The sequence below is a fragment of the Nicotiana tabacum genome, chromosome 22 (assembly GCF_000715075.1).
Source record: "Nicotiana tabacum cultivar K326 chromosome 22, ASM71507v2, whole genome shotgun sequence".
Lineage (NCBI taxonomy): Eukaryota > Viridiplantae > Streptophyta > Magnoliopsida > Solanales > Solanaceae > Nicotiana > Nicotiana tabacum.
Window position 1 is genome coordinate 190,378,510 of NC_134101.1, and position 23,960 is coordinate 190,402,469.

At 36.0% G+C, this 23,960-nt stretch overlaps 1 protein-coding gene across 1 annotated transcript; it reads left to right on the forward strand.

Moving 5' to 3' along the window:
* The first annotated feature begins 1,419 nt into the window (after window positions 1-1,419).
* LOC107820602 (methionine aminopeptidase 2B) lies at window positions 1,420-22,497 on the forward strand. Its single transcript, XM_016646919.2, has 12 exons — window positions 1,420-1,587; window positions 2,287-2,507; window positions 5,944-5,980; window positions 6,076-6,183; window positions 6,392-6,491; window positions 6,598-6,743; window positions 6,984-7,075; window positions 15,323-15,417; window positions 15,542-15,638; window positions 16,304-16,447; window positions 16,551-16,768; window positions 22,154-22,497. The coding sequence occupies exons 2-12, from the start codon at window positions 2,354-2,356 to the stop codon at window positions 22,262-22,264; spliced, it is 1,302 nt and encodes a 433-aa protein (XP_016502405.1). The 5' UTR covers window positions 1,420-1,587; window positions 2,287-2,353; the 3' UTR covers window positions 22,265-22,497.
* Window positions 22,498-23,960: the final 1,463 nt, after the last annotated feature.

The following is a 23,960-nucleotide window of genomic DNA, read 5'->3' on the forward strand; positions in this document are numbered from 1 at the left end:
ATGCTTTCAAAGATGATCTCATTTCAGAGCTTACATAAATTGATTTACGACGTCACATACGAAACTATGGGGTGTAACAGGCACAACGGACCTAGGGAGTGAATACATTTGCTGATCGAAAGGATTCAAGGTAGTGTTGCATGGATACCGCAAACCTTTGGAGTCCCCTCCCCTTATCTTACAATGTTATTTTTCATTCAGACAATATTGTACTATTGAGACATATTCAGCATTCGATTTTACAGCTCATGACTTTGTACTATTTGGTTTTGGGAGTTTGCTTTATGTACCACTGTATTGGATTTTTGTTAGAGCTTTATTCCGCTATTTACCTAATTCAAACATATTATATCTTGTTTTGATATTTTATATTATTGTGTGATTGGCTGATCTAGTCTTGGAGGTTAGATATCATCACGACCTTTGATGAGAGTTTTGGATCGTGAAAAATGCCTGTCACGTGATCCTTCTATTTTGGGCTGTAGCAAACTTAGTATCAAAGGAAAAGGTTTAAAAATGTAATAGGAGTTAGAGGAAAATTCTATAGTGTTTCAATAAACAAAAGGTAACGTGTGTATGCACAAGATAGTTCTTCAAAAAATAATATAAACTGGAAAAAAGTTTATTTCGTGTTTGTATAAGATAAAATATTTCTCGTAGCAGTGAGTTTACAACGTGTACACGCAGCCAGTTGGCATTAAACGTTACCCTTTATCAATAATTAGTAAAAAGCATAGTCCCTTGTAAATTAACTATTACTCTCTCTGCTACAATTTATGTGATGCTGAAATAAAGAAAGAAAGAATTATTTTTTTAATATTTCTCATATACACATATGATTGTCACACGTTAAAGATTTACTGACATGTTGATATGAATATTTAATTAACTTTTATTTAAAAGAAAAAAATATTCAGTTATATAATTATATTTGTGTAATCAAACATAATGCTGAGAATTATATTGTAATTGCGTTATGGATGACAAACAACTATGTTATTTGTAGTTACTATACTGTGCAATTATTATGAACTGTGTAATTGCTACCCTAGTAATTACACAGTTTTGTAATTACATAATAACTTCCAACATGTCCTAAAGTTCTATATTGAAATATCAATTCATGGTCAATTAATACACCTTTTAGGAAATTTCCCCTCTTGTTATAATTTGTTTTTATTTTTTTATACCGCTTGATATTTCAATTTACGTGGATATATTTCTTTTTTAGTTTGTTTAAGAAAATATCTTTTTCTAGATTTAAAAATATTTTAATTTAAATTTTTTATTCATTCTTAATGAGAAATTTTAATAACCAAACAAATGTTATATACAAAAGACCGTAGGTTTCAGAAATTTTTATTTTTTTAAAACTCCTAAGTTCACACAAATTAAACCAGAGGGTAATTTCTTACTTCTAATACTAGCTAGTTCTTTGACTGGCACGGAAATTTCCAAAACTTGTAATTTCCTTTCTCTTTGTTCTGGCGAGTGAAATAAAGGAGCTAGGGCAAAAAGATTAGTCTTACATATCTCTCAGGATTTCTAAAAACAGCGCCTGCAACTCTCCTTCTTCAGTGTACACGGGTATTCTTCCTTCACTACCTTACTGTGTTGCCCATAGTCGTTTCTTTTCGTTTTTGCCCTTTTTCTTGAACCCAGTTTGGTCGATGATTCTTGATAACTGGAATTATTGCTATGAATTCGTGTTGTTTAACTGTTAGTGTTCCCACATGCTATTGTTTCTATAATATGCTTTATTGTTGTCTGGTTATATTTATTTTTTGTCTGCCGGTTCTGCTGTGTTGTCCTTTATTTCTTTGTTCGCGTTAACGTTTTTTCTTGCAAATTGGAAGAATAGCTTTTACCGTATGCTATCCTGCTGTTAACTGGTATAGTCGTTCTACATGCTATTATGATTCTTACTGTTGGTTTGCTTTCTTCTTGTCCCTTAAATTTTGTTTTATATCCTGTTGCTTTTAGTTTTTGTTCTATCCTTCCCTAAATATTTAATTCTTCGCATTCATAATGCATTTTTCTCGAACGTTCACAATTCTTAATTGGAATGGTTGCTTATATGTTATGCTTTTTTGCTGTTAATTCTTTATGCTTTAATGCAGTTAACCGTTAGAATCATTCCACATGCTATTGCTTTAATTCTATTTGAATATTGTGGATTTGCCTCTCGATTCTTGATTGATCTGCGCTTTGTTTCAAGGTTGTTTTGCTACTGTTTGCCTTGACTCTTTTGTGCCTTTAAGTAATTCACCATTTTTTGTGTTTCAGCTGTGCAATTGTTCTAACACCCCAGGCACCCCATACTTCACTCTCCGCTGCATTGTAGACGTTGATAATGGCAAAGGAAGAGCCAAATTCTGGTTCTGTTGTTGTAGAAGGAACATCTGAGGTTCGTGATGATAATGAAGTGGCCAATAAGTCTGCTTCCTCACTGCTAAAGGAGCATGAGGAGAAAGTTGATGATTTGACATTGGATGAGCCACCGACAGGTAATCCTTCAAGTCGAAGAAATGCTAAAGATTTAGTGCCAGATTAGTTGCTCGTGAGATTGAATGAATGCAATTTTCTTTTTCATTTTTATCTTTCCTGTTCCCCCTTGAGAGTGTAAGCAAGAGCTCGTGTACTGCTCTTACATAGATTAATGCTACCACCCTTACGAAAAAATGAAAGTTCATGGATAAAAATTTGCTTTTATATATCTTAAAGCCTTTTTCTGTGACCGGGAAGATGCTATTATTCAATGAAATCTGGTTTTGATTGTTATTTTTTGATTAAAGAAAAAAAGGTATTCATTTTTGAATTTTGATGGGGTTTAACTGTTTTACATTCGAGATGCACGATGTGAAGAATGAAGCTGCACATTCACTTTATTGAAAGAAGGGGAAGACTAGATTTACAGTTTTAGATGTTACTCATGATTATAATAGGCTACGAATGAATAATTGTCTTTTGGGATTTGTTCAAAACACTGTTAGATGTTAAAGTGAAAGAAGTAAGAGAGTCTGTATGTATATCTTTCACCCTACAGCTGAAGAATATTTAGATGCCATAACGTGTCAAAAACGGAAAAATAGTCCCTCCATCCCATTTTATGTGATGCACTTTTACTGTGTTTAAGAAAGAAATTTTTTTGATACTTGTGGTCTAAAACAAACCATAGATATTTGTGTGGATATAAATCATCTTAGTAAGGGTAAAATAGAAAGTCTAAAATTAAATTGTTTCTAAGTATAGAATGGTATCATTTTTTTAAGACAAACTAAAAAGGGAAGTCTATCTCATAAATTGGGACAGAAGGAGTATACAGAAGTTTGGATGGAATTGAATAACTCTGGAGAACTGAGAGCATGAAGTTTTAAGAGTCGGAAACATAGAAAACCATACAAGTGATTGAGACAGCTTTTGGGTCTACAACCAACTGGTGCTCCATTTCGCAGCTAGTGATCTTACCAGAGGAAGTAAAGAAGATTGAATTCAATCTTGTACATTTAAGAAAGTTAGTAGGAAGTAAACCCCGTACAACTTATAATAGAGGACTCCTATTTACAAATGATCTTACCAGAATAATTAAACTAGGGAGACTCTCCCTTGACAAAAATATATATCCTACACTAAGGTACATCAAAATGATAAAAGAAAAAAATCTTATCAAAAGAAACTTTTTTTTTGATGACCGAAAAATTTGTCTGGAGCCGATCCTTTGGACCAACTGCAGCCTTCAAAACTCGGTGGATAATGGGTCTGCCCCTCTACCCTTCTCCGCCTAAATACCAGGCTTTGCTTTGCATGGTGTGGGGCTTGAACCTGTGACCTAAGACACAAATCCACCACCCTTTGCCACTTGAGCTAGGCCCTGGGGGGCTGTCAAAAGAATCTTCCCACTGGTTAGCAGGTGCTACATGTGTCAGAGTGCCTCAGAAAGTATCAATCATCTTTTCCTCCACTGCCCAGTTGCTGCAGATTTATGGCATATGTTTTTAGCTATCTTCAATCTGAAATGGTCCATGCCACACACTTTTAGATCTGCCTACACAAGCTGGAGTTCTAGGAGATTTGAAAAATCCATCAGGAATATCTGGATAATGGTACCTGCATGCATTTTTTGGTGTATTTGGACTGAAAGCAACAGGAGATGTTTTGTAGGAATTTCAACTCCAGTATGCTCCCTCAAGTCTAGTTGTTTGGTTAATTTATATAGTTGGGCTAACCTTCTCCCTGTAAATAATTCAGGTGTCCTTTTGGATTTTGTCAGCTCTTTGGTATTGTATGGTTCTTTTTGTAGCTCTGAGCTGACAAGTCTTTCTTCTCTGATATTAGTTTTTTTCATGAATCTGCCAGCTCCTTAACTTATGAGGTTTTTTTGTCTCACTTGAGCTGTCAGATTTTTCTCTCTTGTAATCTTTGCATCTTCTGGATGCTTTTAATGATATTTCACTTCATTTTAAAAAAATGATAAAAGAAAAACTTTCTATACATACTGATAATAACATGATAACTTGTTCTTCAATAAAGCTTTTACTTAAATATTCAATGAAATAGCCTCTTTGAAGAAACTGTATGTTTTAGTCCACAAAAGGTTGAGCCTAGCCTTTTCTGAAAACTGCAATCTGCTCCTGCATTTGAGCTTCACTACTGCCCTTCGCTATTTATGTTGCCATTGAACTGATTCTTCACCCCTACTGTGAGCTTTGCGTTAATAATCCTGCAACCAATACAAAACACAAACATAATAAATACTTGATTGTAGCTAATCGTCAAGACTTTCCAACCTTTTTTTGTCTGATCCTGAATGTAGGAAAATGACCCATATCCATCCTGTATGCACCACTTGCCTCCTTTGGCATGTTTTGGACAGAGTCAAATATTATAGTAATAGGTAACCCTCGGTTAATACTTCCAAACTTGGCCAAGGCATCAGCCACATAGTTACCTTCTCTATAACAGTGAACCAACTTTATCTTCTGTATACCTCTTCTTATCTCTAGAATACCTGACTGAAGTTCTCATGGAACTGTAACTTCACCATTAAACATGTTTATCACTAATAGTAAGTCCATCTCCAACATGATTTCTTTCTAATTGTTCCAGACACTCCATTGTATTGCTTGTAAAGCTGCTTGCAGCTCTGCTGAATTATTAGTACAGTACTGAAGATCTTTAGCAAGTATCTTCACTGTCTTGATCTGATTTTTGTATGTCACGAGCAGTAAGAAAAAAGACCGGCAGTTAATTTTGTGGGCTCCTAATTGGGACAGCTCATAAAGTACAAATTGTGATGGTGTTTATTTGCTCTGTATGTAGAAGCATTTTTCTGTGCAAAAGAGTAACTTAGTGTTCTTTTTGCTGTTTGATGATGTCTGCTGAATTTTATATTCTTGAGTAGAAGTTGCAGAAGAAGAGAGTGGAAGGAATTCTCGCACAGACTTCGTAAAGTGCTGAACCACTTGTATTCGTATTCGATGCTTCAGAAAATCCTCATCAGAAAGTTACATTAGATAGTATTCTGAATGGATCATGCATATATTAAGTGAACAAGAGCTGTTATATTGCCGCCAGTCTACAATTCATGAAAATGGATCTGGTTTTCACTACCATTCCTTTTATTTTTTCATTTAGGATGATAAAACCAAACCTGTTAGACATAGCGTTCTTTACCTATATTGAAGTTGAATCGGATAGTAAGGTGCAGGCTCATGGAAGCTAAGTTCTCCGCAGATTGGTAATTTGATATGCAAGCTAATGCTTTTTCCACCCAATTGTAAATAAGAAAAAAGAACTTAATAATACTTTATAGTGCTAAGGAAAGGGCATCTATTTTGCTGTGCTACAGTCACGTGCCCGAAGTCACTTGTACATTTCTGTGAGCTTTTTCACAACCTTGCCTCTGCTACTAATACTTGCACCTTTGCATTTGCAATTATACAGAAGCTGCAAAGAAGAAGAAGAAGAAAAACAAGAGCAAGTGAGAGCCCACTCTATTCCGCAAAATAAAGAAAAAATAATCTCTCTTGTGCTTTTCCTTAGAGTCATGTTGCGTTTCTTTATTTGCAAATGCAGGAAGAAAAAGGAGCCACCTCAGCAAACTGATCCACCTTCTATTCCTGTAACCGAGCTTTTTCCTTCTGGAGAATTTCCAGAGGGTGAGATTCAACAATACAAAGATGAGTATGTGCACTTGAAATTACTATCTGTTGTTATGAGGACCATTCAGTGGCTTTTGATTTAAAGCTTTGATTTATTTTGAAATCTATCGTGCAAATTAAATAAAGAAAAAGTCTGATGTTCATTTATCCTTCAGTGTTCAATCTGAAACTAATTTTATCATTGTCAAGTCGAGAATTGTGGAATGATATTTGTTTGATGGTCGATGCAGTAACTTGTGGAGAACTACGTCTGAGGAAAAGAGGGAATTGGAGCGCCTGGAAAAACCAACTTATAATTCTGTCCGTCAAGCAGCAGAAGTTCATCGTCAGGTCAGAACCTACTTTCATACAGTTGCTAACAGTTTTTTCCTGCCATAGTTTTAGAGCAGAGTCAATATTCAAGGTAAATTTTTTTAATTTATTTTTCAACCCTCAGGTCCGGAAATACATCAGGCAAATTGCTAAGCCTGGGATGTTAATGATTGACCTGTGTGAGACTTTGGAGAATATGGTTCGCAAATTGATATCAGAGAATGGTCTTCAAGCTGGCATTGCATTCCCTACAGGGTGCTCATTGAACTGGTAATGTGACTTTCTTCTTCTTGTCTTTTCTGGCTGTTAAATGTTAGAATGATTTTGATTTATAAAATAATGTGAGATTGATGTTAGCTTAATTTGGAATATTGTCAAAAATAAATTTGGAATATTGTCATTGTTAGGTATCTTAGAACATAATCTAGTGATTGAACCTATTTCATGTTTGCATTCCCTTTCTTGTGCTTTCTTTTCTTCATTTGTCAGTTTTTCTCTATCTCATTGCAGGGTTGCAGCCCATTGGACCCCCAATTCAGGAGATAAAACTGTGCTTCAGTATGATGATGTGATGAAATTGGACTTTGGAACCCATATTGATGGTAATATTACCCGTCCCTCATCTATGTTGGGCATTGAGGTATTTTTGGTATGGGTTCTTATGGGTTATGGTATTAGTCTCCTTATCTCCTCGTGTATCAAAATGTTTGTCATTTGATTGGAAATAGGTGGACAATAGTTCCTGTGGTATTATATCAGGGACTGACAGTGGAGTAAAAACAAAAAACCACATTTTTCTCGAAGTATTTGGTATATGTATTGAGCATTTATATTGATTTAACAATTAATCTGGATGGATTAGCTCCCCCTCCCCCCCCCTTCACCTCAGGACCCCTGCCTTACTTGCCGCATCCTCCATCTGCCGGTGGTCACTGCCACTCATCCAATCTTAGTTCATTGTTTGAGAGGAGATTGGAGGGGTGGAAAAAACATCTTTCTAAATAAGGGTGAATTACCTTGATAAATAGATATAATTCATAATCCTTACATGCTTATGTCTATGTTCTAAAACCCAGCCTTCAATTAGTAAAAGATTGGAGAGGCTAATGAGAGATCTCCTTTGAGATGGAACAAACTGACCAAAGAATACCATTTGGTTAATTGGGACTGGGTTACCACACCTATAAAATTTGAGGTTTGGGTATCTGTAGATTGGATGTTTTTTTGACTAAGCACTAACAGGAAATGACTATGAATTCATATGAGGAGTGCCATGTGGAGGAAGGTGATCAATGTTAAGTAGAATTGTGATAATCATATGGGTGATTCTTGAAGGAGGTGACAACATCATATGGGACAGATTTATGAAAAGGGATTGTAAAGGTGAAAAAATAGTGTTTTCAAAATTCATTAGGTTCAGTTGGGAAAACCTAGTAGGCTTTGTAGGTTTTCTACTTTTTGGTAACTTGTACACGGGCATGTTTTTTGCCTAAACACTAATAAAATAAATTACTTTATAAAAAAAGTTGGAAAAACCTACTATGGTTTATGCTTTAACATTGACTGATGGTTTTCCAGACTAATGACATCGATGCTACTGTCGTGGATGGAGGATACAAGGGTGTCTTGGAATGTATCTTTCTTTATATGTAAGATTTATTGATATAAGACAGCAAAAGCTGGAAAGAGTACATCAAAAAAGACTCTGTGCATCACAGAGACTGTAATGAACAGCAAAAGTCCAGCATAGCGTCTGCCTCTACCAAATTTGCCGTTGTCATGTTGCACCAAAAACTAAGCGAAGATATTCATTTGTGTTTAAGCTTAAGAATCGAGTCATTCTTGTCTTAAAAAATTCTAGCGTTTCTTTCTTTCCATATAATCCAGCAAATGGTGGCATGAATAGTGTTCCAAGTAGCAATATGTGTTTTTGGAATTCCTTTCCTACGCCAATCAATCAGGAGTTCCAAAAACGTTCTAGGCATGCACCATTTGATACCCAGCATGTTGAAAACCAGATTCCAGATAGTCGGGTTAAGGGTGTCTTGGAATGTATCTTTTAGAAGATCTCACAGGATTAAGAATAGAGAAGAGGTTCGAATGGGTGGAGAGAAGCCGCAGCATGATGAGACGTTCATCCATGGGCAGAAAGGCAATGGAATGGATTTGTTTTGTACTTAAAGAAGCGTCGACAAATCAAATGAATTTAGTGAAGCAATGGAAGTACACGGAATATATGACAGAACATTTCTGTACCAGGAAATTCAACGTTCATGGAAGATATATGAGCATTCTGTCACTGAAGGGAGAAGGGAGGTCTGTTATTATAATTCCAGAGTTAGCTTTGAATGTAGGTTGGAAAGACATAGCAGCTAAGATAGAAAGATTCACACATCAGACCCTCAAAATGAATCCCACAGTCCCACCTAGAATCACTGTGGACAACTATCCTTATGTCAAAGCAATCAAGGAGAGTAAATGACAATCCAATACCCTTCGTGAGGCAAAGGTCAGCATAAACAATGGAGATATCTCTGTTGTGGAACCGACAGGTAGTGAGGATTCTGGTTTACTAAAAAGATGCATTGTCAGGTTTTTTGGGAAAGAAATCAATGAGAGACCCACTTTAGCAGACATAAGGCGATGTGCTAGTGCTTCATGGAACAAAGCATATGGAGTAAACATGTATGAAATGACAGGCAACATGTTTCTATTTTAATTTCCAAACAGATTCATGGCGGAGCAGATTTTGCAAGGAGACTGGAGATGGAAAAAGTTCAAGCTTCATCTGGAATGGTGGAATCATACTGTTGGATGCATTCCAAACTCACAAATTGCGGAAACATACTGGATTAGAGCCATGGGGAATCCCTTACATCTATGGTCACAAAAGATCTTCAAAGAAATAGGAGATCTCTGTGGGGATGGATAGCTACTGAAGAAGAAACTGATCTAAAAAATCATCTTAAGTGGGCAAGAATTAAAATTGTTGGTGATGGCAGAAAGATTCCCAATGAGGTTGGGATTGAAAGAGACGGTATCAAATTTTTCATCCCAATCTGGGCTGAAAGACAGGCAAGATTTGAGCTGAAGATGCAAGAAAACGAACAATGCTGTGAAGCAGAGAGATATTTGAACAATCAAGTGGGATGCACCATATTGCAAAACACTGATAAAGGAAAGGCAAGTGTGCAACTTACACGTGGTTCGAGTTCGATAAATTGGAGCAGTAAAGTGACAAACAACGAGCTGAAATCCTATGACTCCGATTTGGCTGCACAAGTCATTTTTAATGATCTCTCGTGTGAGTTTTCTGGTGATATTAGGCTATTAGGCTGAAGCCTTATATTGAGGAAATGGGAGGACCTTCTTACTTGGAGGCAAAAGAGTCTAGTCCAGGGGATCCAATCTCCAATGCAAACCTTGAAAGTATGCCAAAGGCAACACTTAACAGTTGCAGTCAGCCAGAAGGTGGAGCAGAGATAGCAAGACTGGAACAGAAGGCAGGGGAGCAGATCATAAACACAAATATGGGGGAAGATCAAGCTGGAAGTGCTTTGGAACAACTAAAACATTTTAGCTCTATCCAAGATTGGGAAATCGAGGAGGTGACTCCTATAGCAGTTCAGCAACACAACCCATTAATGGATAAAGACATGGATGCAACACTATGGGTCCATCAAAATATGATCAAATTGGGGAAAATGTTTGGAGTAGATTTTCAAGGCCATGAAGAAGAAGCATTGGAGTTGTTAATGCAAATTGACAGTTGCACACAGGTTAGAAAGGTGGAGACAGAGTTGGAGGTGAAGAAACAAAGGTTTAAACGATCACTGGAATTAAAAGGATTAACTTCGTTTGATGTCAAATTCAAGAGTGACGGGAAAAGGAGTAGGGGAAGAGATCTATCAATCATTTCAGTATGAAGATCAAAGTAATTTCTTGGAATGTAAGGGGATTAAACGACAAGAAGAAAAGGGAGATCATAAAAAGTCAAGTGCAGAACTGGAGGGCAGACATTATATGCATGCAAGAGACAAAAGTGGAGGGGGATATCAAGGAAATAGTCAATCAAATATGGGGTGGTAGATGGGTGAGGTATGCAAGTTTAGAAGCTAGCGGCACGAGAGGGGGGATTTTGTTATTATGGGATTGCAGAGTATGGAAAGGGGAGGTGTTACAGACTGATGCATACACTTTGACTTGGAAGTTCGAGGCTCTTTTACAGAATTTTCAATGTCACATAAGAGGAGTGTATGCCCCAAATTGTAGAATAGAAAGGAAAATAGTATGGAGAGAAATTGGTGCAGTGAGAGGATTGATGGAAGGTCCTTGGGCGGTTTGTGGTGATTTTAACGTTACAAGGTACCCTTCTGAAAAACGGGAATGTTCAAGGAGGTCCAGAGCGATGGTGGAATTCTCGGATTTTATAGAAGATATGGAGTTGATAGATCTTCGACTTGAAGGAGGCTACTATACTTGGTTCAAAGGGGACAATCATACAACCGCTTCAAGAATTGATAGATTTCTCATTTCAGAAGAATGGGATGAAAGCTTCAGAAACGTCAAGCAAACTATCCAACAAAGGCTGATTTATGACCATTCACCTGTGGCTCTATACTGTGGTGCTTGGGAACAAGCTAAATCATACTTTAAGTTTGAAAATTGGTGGCTGAATGTGGAAGGTTTTGATGACAGAATTAGAGACTGGTGGACATCTTTTGAATTCTCAGGAAGACCAGATTACATTTTAGCTTGCAAGTTAAAAGCTCTCAAGGGCAAGCTAAAAGAATGGAGCAGAAGTTGTGAAGGTAATTTGGGATTGCAAAAATCAAAATTACTGAGTCAACTCGCAGGTTTTGAGGCAACATAACGACTAAGAGCGCTGACAGAGGAGGAATCAGTGAGGAAAGCAGTTACTCTAATGGAGATTGAGGAACAACTCAAGAATGAAGAAAGTGCATGGAGACAGAAATCAAGAGCTTTGTGGCTCAAAGAAGGGGACAAGAATACAAAATTTTTCCATCGTACTGCCAATGCACACAAGAGAAACAACAACATTGATCAACTATCGATTCGACATGAAGTAGTCGAGGATCCAGCCAGAATAGAGAACGAGATCATTGAATTCTACAAGGGGTTATACACAGAACCTGAAGAGTGGAGACTAACGGTCAATTTCGAAAATAGCCCAAGAATTTCTGAATCAGAGAGGGAGACTTTACAGAGTAACTTTGAGGAACAAGAAGTTTTGAGCTGTCGGAAGATGTGTGCAAGTGACAAGGCCCCAGGTCCGGATGGATACACAATGGGTTTTTTCATAAAGTGTTGGGACATTTTGAAGGAAGACATGATGGAGGCCTTCAACAACTTCCATTCTCAGGAGATGTTTGAGAAAAGCTGCAATGCAACATATATAGCTTTGATTCCAAAGAAGACAGGTGCGAAAGAATTGAGAGATTTCAGACCGATCAATCTGATAGGGAGCTTCTACAAACTGCTCTCAAAAGTCTTGACTGAAAGACTTAAGAGGGTGGTAGGGAAAATTGTCGATGCTCAACAAATGGCTTTCATCAAAGGAAGACAAATAATAGATGCAGTGTTATTGCCAACGAAGCTGTGGATTCAAGAATAAAAGAGAAAGAACCTGGAATCTTATGCAAATTAGATATTGAGAAGGCTTATGATCATGTAAATTGGAGCTTCCTACTCAGAATGCTAGAACTAATGGGTTTTGGGCAGAAATGGAACAGATGGATGAAATTTTGCATATCTACTGTAACATTCTCCATTCTCATAAATGGATCTCCTAAAGGTTTTTTCCATTCACACAGAGGTCTCAGACAAGGTGATCCTTTATCTCCCTTTCTATTCATTATAACCATGGAAGGATTGAACAACATGATCAAAACGGCTAAAGTCAGTGGATGGGTTAAAGGTTTTGAGGTAAATAGGAGTGAGGCACACAATCTAGAGATCACACATCTCCAATATGCTGATGATACTCTAGTCTTCTGTGATGCTGAAAAGGAACAACTTTGATTCCTAAGGATCATTTTGGTCTTATTTGAGGGAGTCTCAGGATTACACATCAACCGGAGAAAGAGCAATATTTTCCCCATTAATGAAGTTAACAACATGGAGCAACTGACACAGATATTGGGAGGAGAAGTTGGGTCCCTACCAACTGTTTACCTTGGGATGCCTCTTGGTGCAAGATCCAAATCAAAAGAGATCTGGAATTCAGTCATAGAAAAGTGTGAGAAGAAGTTGTCAAGATGGAAATCGCAATACCTATCATTGGGGGGCAGGCTAGTTCTAATCAACTCAGTATTAGACTCACTTCCTACTTATATGATGTCTTTGTTCCCAATTCCAGCTGGCATTTTACAGAGATTGGACAAACTACGAAGATCATTCCTTTGGCAAGGTAATAAGGAGAAAAAGGTCTTCCATTTAGTTAAATGGAAGACACTCACAATGGCTAAAAAACAAGGTGGTTTAGGAATAAGGAATTTGAAGAATCAAAGCAAGGCTCTTAGAATGAAATGGTTATGGAAGTACTCTCAAGAACCCCAATCTTTATGGGGCAAAGTGATCAAAGCTAAGTATGGTGAGGAAAATAACTGGGTGTCAAAAAAAGTCAGAACATCATATGGAGTAAGTGTGTGGAAATCCATTAGAGAACTTTGGCCTATAATGAAGAACCACTCCTCCATAAGAGTGAACAACGGAAGGAATACATCATTCTGGAATGATAACTGGTTAGGACACGGAAGCTTAAAGGAAAGATACCCCGATATGTTTGGTTTAGCACAAAACCAGCATAGGACAGTAGCTGATATGAGGAGTCATCAAGGATGGGAAATCGCTCTCAGAAGACAGTTGAATGACTGGGAGATAACAAGATTAGCTGACCTTTACAAAGAGCTGGAAGCATTTAAAGGATTACAGGAAGGGTTTGATTCACTTTGGTGGCAGAGGCACAACAGAGGGGTTTACCGGGTGAAGGATGCATATAAGATTTTGAATCATAATAATCAACAGGTAGACCCATGGCCTTGGAAACATATATGGAAAACAAAGATTCCATACAAGGTAGCATGCTTCACTTGGCTACTAGCAAAGGAGGCGGTATTAACCCAGGATAATCTCATAAAAAGGGGAATTTCTCTGTGTTCAAGATGTTTTCTATATGGGAAAATGCTGAAACTGTCACCCATTTATTTTTTCATTGCAAGATTACAGACCAACTATGGAAAATCTTTATTATTCTTAGGGGTATTTCATGGTCAATGTCATACAGGCTTAAAGATGTTATTTATAGCTGGGAAGAAGCTGGAGCTGAAGCAACTAGTAGAGATAGATGGAGGACTGTCTCGGCTTGTATCTGGTGGACAGTTTGGAGGGAAAGGAACGCTAGATGTTTTGAAGATAGAAGCAATCCAGTGCAGAAGATCAAACTCAATTGTATTCTTCTTTTTTGTTTTTGGTGTAAACAGATTTACACAGAAAATACATTGACAATCATAGACATACTAGGATCTTGCTAGGTCTCAAATCAGAACATCTACTAATCCTCTTCATGTAAATTTGGTTTTCAGTGCAACCTATGTACTGATGTTTTTAATATATACAATAGTTACCAATTCAAAAAAAAGAGGGTCATACATTCTTTTAAGGTTATAATCCACACAATTGTTGGAGGCTGACAGTTTTGAAGGTATCATCCCCGAAATGCTTCAGGGCGAAGTAATAATATGACCATATAATAATCCAGTCCCTTTGGAAATCATAATGGAATTTGACAGTACCAAAGAAGGTCCTTCTTTCGGGTATGCAGCATGGGATGCTATCTTGACAGCAGATAACTGGAGATGAGAAGGCATGGTCGACTAATCGTGAGCCACTGGTTCTTATTCGAAAGACGTAGAAAAGAGGATGTTGTCACCTTTTATGACATTTTAGTTTTGTTGCGATTATGCCCGTTGATCTATGCTCTGTCAACATCCAACGAGTTGTCTTTGAAATGATAACAAGCTAGTGGATACACAGATCGGTAGCAAGGATAATGATGTTATGGCAGCTGGCACAATTTTGTGCTTTGCTTAAAATTGAGAGAAAAAACTTAAAAAGGAAGAAAATTTCGAATTGGTTAACTGTTAAGAGCTAGTTAATGTGGGTTAAGATTTCACTTTTCTCTGTATCATATCTGTGCTGTGAAGAGGAAACACCAACTTTATAGAAAAATTGCTAGAGTTTGGGAGAGTTGTGCATACATGCATCTTGTTAAAATAACACCACCTTGGTGTAACATAAATAAATGTGTTTGCATTATCAACAGAGTGAACAATTCACAATCCAGGCACTCTTATCATTGTACTGTCCTCCTTATCTATCCTTATTAATTTATCCCTCACAATCCGACCATATTTTGGTCCTATCTCTAATACATAGTACTCCCTCCGTTCCAGTTTATGTGAACCTATTTCCTTTTTGGTCCGTTTCTAAAAGAATGACCCCTTTCTAAATTTGGTAACAATTTAGCTTAAACTTACGATTCTACCCTTAATGAGAAGCTTTTATAACCACATAAATACTATGGGCCCCTTTTTAACTTGTTTAGGACCACAAATTTCAAAAGTCTTCATTTTTTCTTAAACTCCGTGCCTAGTCAAACTGGTTCACATAAATTGGAACGGAGGGAGTATTGTATTTCACCATTGTCCTATCATGCGAAACCACCTCCCCTCATTAGAACAGTTTGTTATGAGCTTTATTTGCTCCCACTATCTTATTGTTGTTAATTTTAGGAATAAGGTGAACTTCTAACCTGTTGTTTCTTGCAGGGCGAATTGTGGACTGTGCATTTACTGTGGCTTTCAATCCTATGTTTGATCCACTGCTTGAAGCGTCACGGGAAGCCACAAATACTGGCATTAAGGTGGATATTGCTTAAATTGGCGATAAATTACGTAAAATTGGTAGTCATCATCCAAAGGGGCTACTAGTTTCTTGGAAGCATTGATAAGATTTAGGGGCCATTCATGACATGATTTTTAATGTAGGAAGCAGGAATTGACGTACGGCTTTGTGATGTTGGTGCTGCAATCCAAGAGGTTATGGAATCCTATGAGGTAGAAATCAACGGAAAGGTGTTCCAAGGTACGTTATCTGCGAAATATGATAACTAGTAAAAGCATTTATTTCTATTTTTTTTTTATTGAAATCCATGTCATGATATTTGAGCGTCGAGAAAAAGACCTTGTATGTCAATAAGCAAAGTAATTTAATTAGCTGACAACTATATTTTATTGTATGATGTCCACTTATATTTGTTGGCCTCTTTAAGTTACTTCAGTATTATCCAGGCTTCTAGGCGTCTCAAGTTGCTTTTTTTTTTTAAATACTTTGGGTTGGGTGAGGAACAGAGAGATAATTAATAAACATATTGAACATGATTCATACATATGAATATCTATACTAGACATTGGACTGTGTTGGTTATTTTATGGGTTTGATTAATTTTATATACAACCTTAGATAGATGAAAGTATCAACTTGAGCTGTAATGGCAACCTCCAGACAAATGCTGCACGCATCATGGCAACAACTTTTGAAATAAATATGGCATTCAAAAATCTTGCTGGGTAAATAAATATTTACAGAAATCTTTTGCAACACCGCTACATTGGATTCCAAAAGCTAAACTGCAGCAAGAACTAATCTATTCTCCTTTCCCAACACCCAATTATGAAAGTTTAACTTAACTTTTACCAACAATCTGATTATTTCTAAAACGACGTTATGACCAATCCTGTCATTGGCAGTTAAGAGCATCCGGAATCTGAATGGGCACAGTATTGGCCAGTATCAAATCCATGCAGGGAAATCTGTTCCGATTGTTAAAGGAGGAGAACAAACCAAAATGGAAGAGGGTGAATTTTATGCAATTGAAACCTTTGGATCAACAGGTAATTTCTGTTTTGTTTGTGTGAAAGAGCAACATTAATATAACTGGCAAATCCTGAATACATGGGAGTCAACTAATTCGCATCTCATATCTCCATGTATCAGGCAAGGGTTACGTGAGGGAAGATCTAGAATGCAGCCATTATATGAAAAACTTTGATATTGGACACATTCCACTGCGGCTGCCCAGAGCTAAGCAACTGCTGGCAACAATAAATAAGAACTTCTCCACATTGGCGTTCTGCAGACGTTATCTAGACCGACTTGGTGAGACAAAATATCTGATGGCATTGAAGAATTTATGTGATGCTGGAATTGTTCAGGTAAGTGACCTCAAGCTACATTCACGAGTTCGCCTCAATTGTGGCATTCAGGGTTGGCTGCATGCATTTATAAACGGAGTAGTTTTAGTGTAAATATTTCAACTGTTTGACATTGTTGTGGAATCACAATAAAATTTTAAGCAAGATTGGTATAATCTTGAACTCATACAATAGCAAGTCTGTTGCTCTACAATCATTGCCAAGGAACTCTTGGCCAGAGAACATAAGGATAAATTTCTAAGACAAGCAGGGGTATTGGGTGCAAAATTCAAGTACTGAATTAATGTTTATAAAGAGAAATAAATGGAATATAGTTAGTTCAGGGATATTATGTCTAAACAAGACTACTGAAATTTCTAGTAGCTTCCGATAGTTTTGTGGAACTTGGTTTTTTCTCCCGCTAATTCAATGAAATTTTGAAGTTCACTAATAAATAAGTTGAATCCTGATTTCTTTGGTTAGCTCTCTCCTGATTTGTCTAGCACAACTTTTCTGTTGCTATGAATTCATAGGTAATAATGTGTACAACTGGAGATAAAAAGTTCTTTGAAACTTTTGAGGAAGCTTAGGGTAAATCAAAAAGGAGAGGTCCATGTAAAACATCCATGTCACATCAATTTATTAAATCCAGCAGAAATTCTGAAAGACAACAAGAAAGACTAAGGCCTCATTTGTTTGCACTTAATGGAGGTCTGAATCTTAATCGTTTAGATCTCCGATATTAAGTGCGTTTGTTTTTAAAGTCTGAATCTGAATTATTCAGATCTTAATGATTAAGTTTTACTTCACAACTACTTAATCAGTCTGAATAGGTCTGTATGATTAAGATCTATAACAGAGACTTAATTTCATTAAGATGCTATCATCAATATTCATTATTAAATTTCGTCATCGCCTACCATTATCAACTATCATCATGCCACCCAATACCACCACCACCATCATCTTCAATCATAGCCGCCACCATTATCAACTACCACCACCCACCACCCACCATCCCCACCACCATCATTCTCAACCACAACCAACACGCATCTACCTCAACTATCACGACTAACTACCCCATCACCATCAACAACTATAGCCGACACTGCCCATCATTATAAACTACCACATACCACTAGGGGTGTTCATGGTTCGGTTTGGATCAGTTTTTCCCTAAAAAGAAACCAAACCAAGTAAGTCAGTTCTTCAAATATTGGAACCAAACCAAACCAATTAAGTCGGTTTTTTATCGATTCGGGTTTTATTGGTTTTCGTCAGTTTTTCGGTTATTTATTAGGTTTTTTCTTAAATATGAGACATACACTACCAAACACATATTCCCGAGACTACACTTTTAACGTAACACTATCAAACCAATTACTATTTGAGAAATCTATCACTTACCAAGATATATTATGATAATTGAATCAAATAGTGATGAATAATTTAAGTACTCAATTAAAAATCGATTATTTTTAACATGAAATAAATTCTTATACTTAGCAAAAGAAAACTACCAACCAAACTAGAATGTAAAGGTAAAGAATTATATTATAATAGCAAAAAACTAGACAAAATATAAACGCCTAATATGTACCATAAAATTTAGAACCTTTATATAAAAATATACATATATATAGGTGTAATAATAAATTTAAATAGCTACTTCTATAGTCGGTTTGGTTCGGTTTTTTTGGTTATTTTTTGATTAAAACCAGAACCAAACCAAATTTGATCGGTTTTTAAAATTCAAAATCAAAACCAAACCAAAACCTAAAAAGTATCGTTTTTTTTTGGTCGGTTTGGTTCGGTTTTCGGTTCGGTTCGATTTTTCGGGTTTTTATGAACACCCCTACCTACCACCACTTTCCTCAATCACAACTAACACCACCACCCGCTATTATTAACTATCACCACTCATCACCATCATCCTCGATTATAAATCGCCACCACTACCAATCACCACTAGCTACTACCGTGAACCACCACCATCAGCCAAAACTACCACCAATGACCGCCTCTAATCGGCATTCACAAGCACTACCGTTAGCCATCACCACCTGTAACTATCATATTTTTAAAAACTATATGTTTTATTGATTGAATATTAGATTAAAAAGTATTTCATTTGAATTTTATGTTTATTAATTTTCAGATAAAGATAACTTTTATACATTCAGATGTTAAAAATCAAACAGTCTCAGTCATTTAGTATTCAGATCTTAATACACATTCGGATGTGTATTCAGATTCAGATATCTTATTCTTAATACGCATCTTGATATTCAGATGTGTATTCAGATTCAGACGTCTTAATCTTAAAAAAAACAAAACAAATGAGGCCTAAGTGTCTGCTCGTCTTGCTGAATAAATCTTATTGCAACTGAATGAACTATGCCTGGTTTGCTGGTAACAAAGATCAATTTGGCTTATCCAATTAGATAAAGAAGTTCTTTTCTAAAAAAAGGGGAGTGTCTGGTTGATTCTCAATATTTTGAAATACTGTAACTATTTTTCATAAGAAACAGCTCAGCGTTGTAGGGCGACTGAGGACAAAGCAATTCCATGTAGTGTGTGTAGCAACTGTGCTAGTGAGGCATTTCAGTTTTAAAGTTCTATTAGTAGTTTGGCCGAAGGAGGTGTGCTTTTATTAAGATGAAATCAATAACGATGATGAAGGAAGATGTTAACAGGAAATTTTCGGACAAGTGAGAACAGGTATAATGGAAAAGAAGATAGGATCAATAATAGAGAGATCATGGGCTGTAGAAGAGAATGGTTTTGGAGCTCAAATAAAAAAAGAAAGAGATAAAGACTCGTGTTGGAGCTCAAAAAGCTCCATCCAAACTAATGGAAAAACCAAAACAAGAATATAAAGAACTCCTGAAATTCAAAAGGATCAACAGGAATGTGTTGAATGAATGCAGATGATTCATATAGCTGAGACCAATCAATTCGAAGTTGAGGCATAGTTCATTGATACTTGATTGATATTGTGTATAAAAATCTTATAATTGTGTCATAATTAATAATCTCAAGGATTAGTAAACTCTCGTTATTTCTTGTAAACTCGAAAAGTTGTACTCCCTCTGTTTCATTTTATGTGTCTTAAGTCTTAACTTGACTTGGCACGGAGTTTAAGAATGTAACGAAGATTTTTGAATCTTGTGGTCATAAACTAATGGTGTGTATATCAATATCAAAATATCCTTTGAATCTTGTGGTCTTAAAAATGGCATGTCATTAAGGGTGAAATGGAGATGTTAGAACTACAAGCTTACTATTAAAGGTGGCATTTTTTTTTTGGAACAGACAAGGAAAATGAGACATAAATTGAAGCGGTGGAGTATATAACAGAGTCTTGTCTATGTCGTTAATAGTCAAACTCAAAGAGAGTTTTTCTCTTATATTTTCACATAGACCTGTACAGTTTTGGTAGACTTACGGTTATCAAAAGAATTTTGTAGACTTAAGCTTTTGTCTTAACCTGCTTGTCCTGTCAAAGTTATTTCTTCTTTGAAAAAGTTTGCTATTCTCTCTTTCAAGTGATTGTTCTAGCGTCACTAATCTTATTTCTATTAACCTTTCAAAGTTCTTTCTTCTTTGATAAATTGCTATTCTCTCTTTCAAGTGATTGTTCTAGCGTCACTAATCTTATTTCTATTAACCTGGCACCATGCTTCTCCAATTACCATCTCGACGGTTTAGCACATCTTTTCAGTTATCATTCTATAGAGATAGTCCTCCCAATCACTGTTTTGGTCATTCTTCTAGTGTCTTGTCGAGCAAAACGTTTCCGGAAATCGTATATATATATATATAGAGAGAGAGATCCTCTTGTAATATTTATAGAAAAATTAATTAAGAATATGGTCAAGAATATCCTCATAATGTAGAATGCCAAGAAATAGGAAACTGTTATCATGTTACTGAAGACTCCTATATATAGAGCTTCTTGTATGTTAGCCAATTGATTAAGCATGTTCTTCTCTTCTCTCTTCTTCCAAGACCTAAATTGCTTGTGGGAATTGGTGGTTTTATTGTTTGGGAGATAGATTTGGGAAATTGACTAGCCTTTGTTTCTGTCCCATGTTTTTTGGGACTCAGTCATTGGGTAACATTCATGTGCATTAGCTTAAGTGACGTTTCTGTGGTGGCAAGAGAAGTATAATTTGCTCTCCTAGCCTAGAGGGTGTTTGGATTGGCTTATAAAAAGTAGCTTTTAAGCTAAAAGCCAAAAGCCATAAGTTGGTAATACCCAACTTTTGGTTTTTGGCTTATTTTTGTATTTTTTATGCCTAAAAATAAGTGCTTTTAAGCACTTTTTATCATTGCCAAACACCACACAAATTAAAAAAGTGCTTAAAAGCCAATAAGCACTTAAAATAAGCCAATCCAAACACCCTCGTAGTCTAATGACATGACTACTTGTGATCGCATTGGCAGGTCGATTTTATTTACATCCGAGGCATTATGTGCCTTCTGTGCTATGGTGATCAAATTCCTAATGAATACAATATTTGTAAGATGAGCACTTTTAAGACTGGAGGAGTTTAGATGTAGCATATGAATCTTAGATTTGAATTTATCCTCCTATATTTTTGAACTAATTAGACAAGATTAAAAATGTCCACATTCACAAGAAGGTTACTTAAGATGGTTTCATCACGTCCTCGGTCGACCTCCAAATGCACCCAGTCCGTAGGTGTGAAACGATGATGAATGAAGGTGTTAAAAGGGAGAGGGGTAGACCTAAAATTACATGGAAGGAAATTTTCTCGGTAGACCTACAATTTCTTGGAATCCATGCAAACTTAGCGAAAGATAGAACACAATAGAAGGAAAAAATCTACATAGGATATAGAAATTAGTTAGACCTATAGTTTAGTCGTGTTAGTATATTTTACATTTCTATGCTTTCTAAGAGTCAATTAGACCTATCATATATGTTTATGCTGGTAAAAAAATAGAGGACTAGTGTTTTTTACTTCTTCTTCTTCTTCTTCTTCCTTATATGATGTTGGCCTGAAATGAAGATGTTGGCCTGAAATGAGTTTGAAGGGAGAAACATGGCTAGTGAGGAGTCATAATCGACTCCAACTTGTATGAAACTGAGGCTTAGTTGTTATTATTATATTTGTGAAGTAATAAACCCTTTGCTTATGATATTTATTATAGTCAGTCATTCAATACATTTGAAGTCTTGTTGATAGTAGACAACATAAATAACTGGAAGTTGGACCCCAGGGAATATTGATGCCATATTAGTTTTAGTTGAGCTCAGTTTTTTGCCACGCATCAGTTAATCTACTAGCAATTTTCTTTGCATCTTGTGCACAATATCTGTCTCCATATGATCCAAAATTGAAGTTTTACTCTCTTTTGCTTTTCTTTTGGCAGCCATACCCCCCACTCTGCGATATTAAAGGGTGCTACGTTTCTCAGTTTGAGCACACCATTTTACTTCGTCCGACTTGCAAAGAGGTGGTATCGAGAGGCGATGACTATTGATACTAATAGAAATCTTTGTATGCTTGTATTCTGAAATTCGGTGATCAAAGGACTATTGTTTCTGTATGCTTCCGGTCTGTGAGATTATCTTTGCTGGACTTTTTTTAAAAGAAAAACAACAGGGAAGAATGTTAACAACATGAGAATATGAGAAGATAGTTTTGATGAATGGTGACTGGTGAGTGCAACGCTGCGAAATCTATAAAATAGCTTAGTGACATCTGAATTTCGGCTTATGTCTTATTTTAGTATCTCACTATGGTTTGCATTTTCGAGAACAAAACTAATACCATTTACAAGCTGCAATGTCAGATGAAAGTTTCTTTTGCAGATAAATGAATTAGAAAAGAGTCAAAAGAATCACCATAGCTATGAAAATAGAATCTCATTCCCTTATTTCCGAAAGAAAGAAACGAGAAATAGGAATATTGTCCTATTTTTTTTTTCAATTCTTTTTCAACCTTTTTAAATTACATAGCGAAATCGGGAAAAAAGAAAGAAAAAGGTGCATGCTTCACTAAGCAATAAGCATCCGTGGCTTTCTAATGTTCCAATGGTGAACTTTTTCCATGGAAAACATAATAATATCGAACTTGAACTGCTTGTTTAGGCCTCCATGTCTGGTTAGTTCTAATAAATGATCAATATATAGTACAGGAAATACGTGAATAAAAAGTGCAATTGGATTATTTTTTATGGTTAAAGGGAAATTTTGTTGATAATATTAGAGAGCTATTACATCGGTACTAGAGCTACTAATAACACTTGGGTTACCAGTATTACAAACTGAAGTGGAAACTTGCTTAACTAATACTAGTCCATCTTTGTCGGCCCGTAGCTTTTTCAAAACAAAGTTCCGCGAGATTAATAATGCTATTTTTCCACAAATAGCCAGCCATATTCATTGTTTATTTATTTGGTCATATACATTAAATTTTGCATTGATTATACACAATTATACATATATAATACATAAATTATGTATATATTATACATTCATTGGCTATAGTTAGTTTAAACGATTGGGTGGATGGCTATTTGGGTTAATTCTTTATACTCTTCTCACTCTCTGATGGTTAGGTTTTGTGTTTCTATTTCCGGTGGAACTAATTTTTTGTCACGCGATAAATGCACCCTGCTTGAAGCGCTACTGTGCTAGCAGTTTCATGTACGTGTGATTATATCCGAAGGTTGTTAAAAACATTGTGATTTTTATTCAGCCAAATATGACATAGACCAAAGGCTGTTAAAATTTTGATTGCAGATTTGAAGTTTGGGATCGTAATTAATTTTTATCACTTTCCCAGAAATGTATTTGACTGCAATTATACAAAAATCAAAGAAAATAAAACTAAAAGTATAGGAAACAAAATAGATTTTTCTGCTACTCATTGGAATCATGGGCGAAGCTACATTCACTTAAGGGTGGTCAACTGACCACCCTTCGCCGAAAAAATTACACTATATATATATATATATATATATATATATATATATATATATATATATATATATATATATATATATATATAGAGAGAGATATTAGGTTTTAGAGGTATATAACATACATTGAACATTCTTTGTAGGAAAAAAAATTCACTTAGTTCAAGTTTGAACACACTTGAAGAAATTTCTGGCTTCGCCACTGATTGGAATGTACAACTTTTTAGTCTATATACATATTCTTTTTCATGAA

Excerpts from the sequence above, each read along its gene's own strand:
- LOC107820602 (XM_016646919.2), top strand. The coding sequence starts at position 2,354 with ATGGCAAAGGAAGAGCCAAATTCTGGTTCTGTTGTTGTAGAAGGAACA. Across the intron at positions 2,508-5,943 it reads ATTGGATGAGCCACCGACAG|AAGCTGCAAAGAAGAAGAAG; the intron begins GTAATCCTTCAA and ends GCAATTATACAG. Across the intron at positions 6,492-6,597 it reads CAGCAGAAGTTCATCGTCAG|GTCCGGAAATACATCAGGCA; the intron begins GTCAGAACCTAC and ends TTCAACCCTCAG.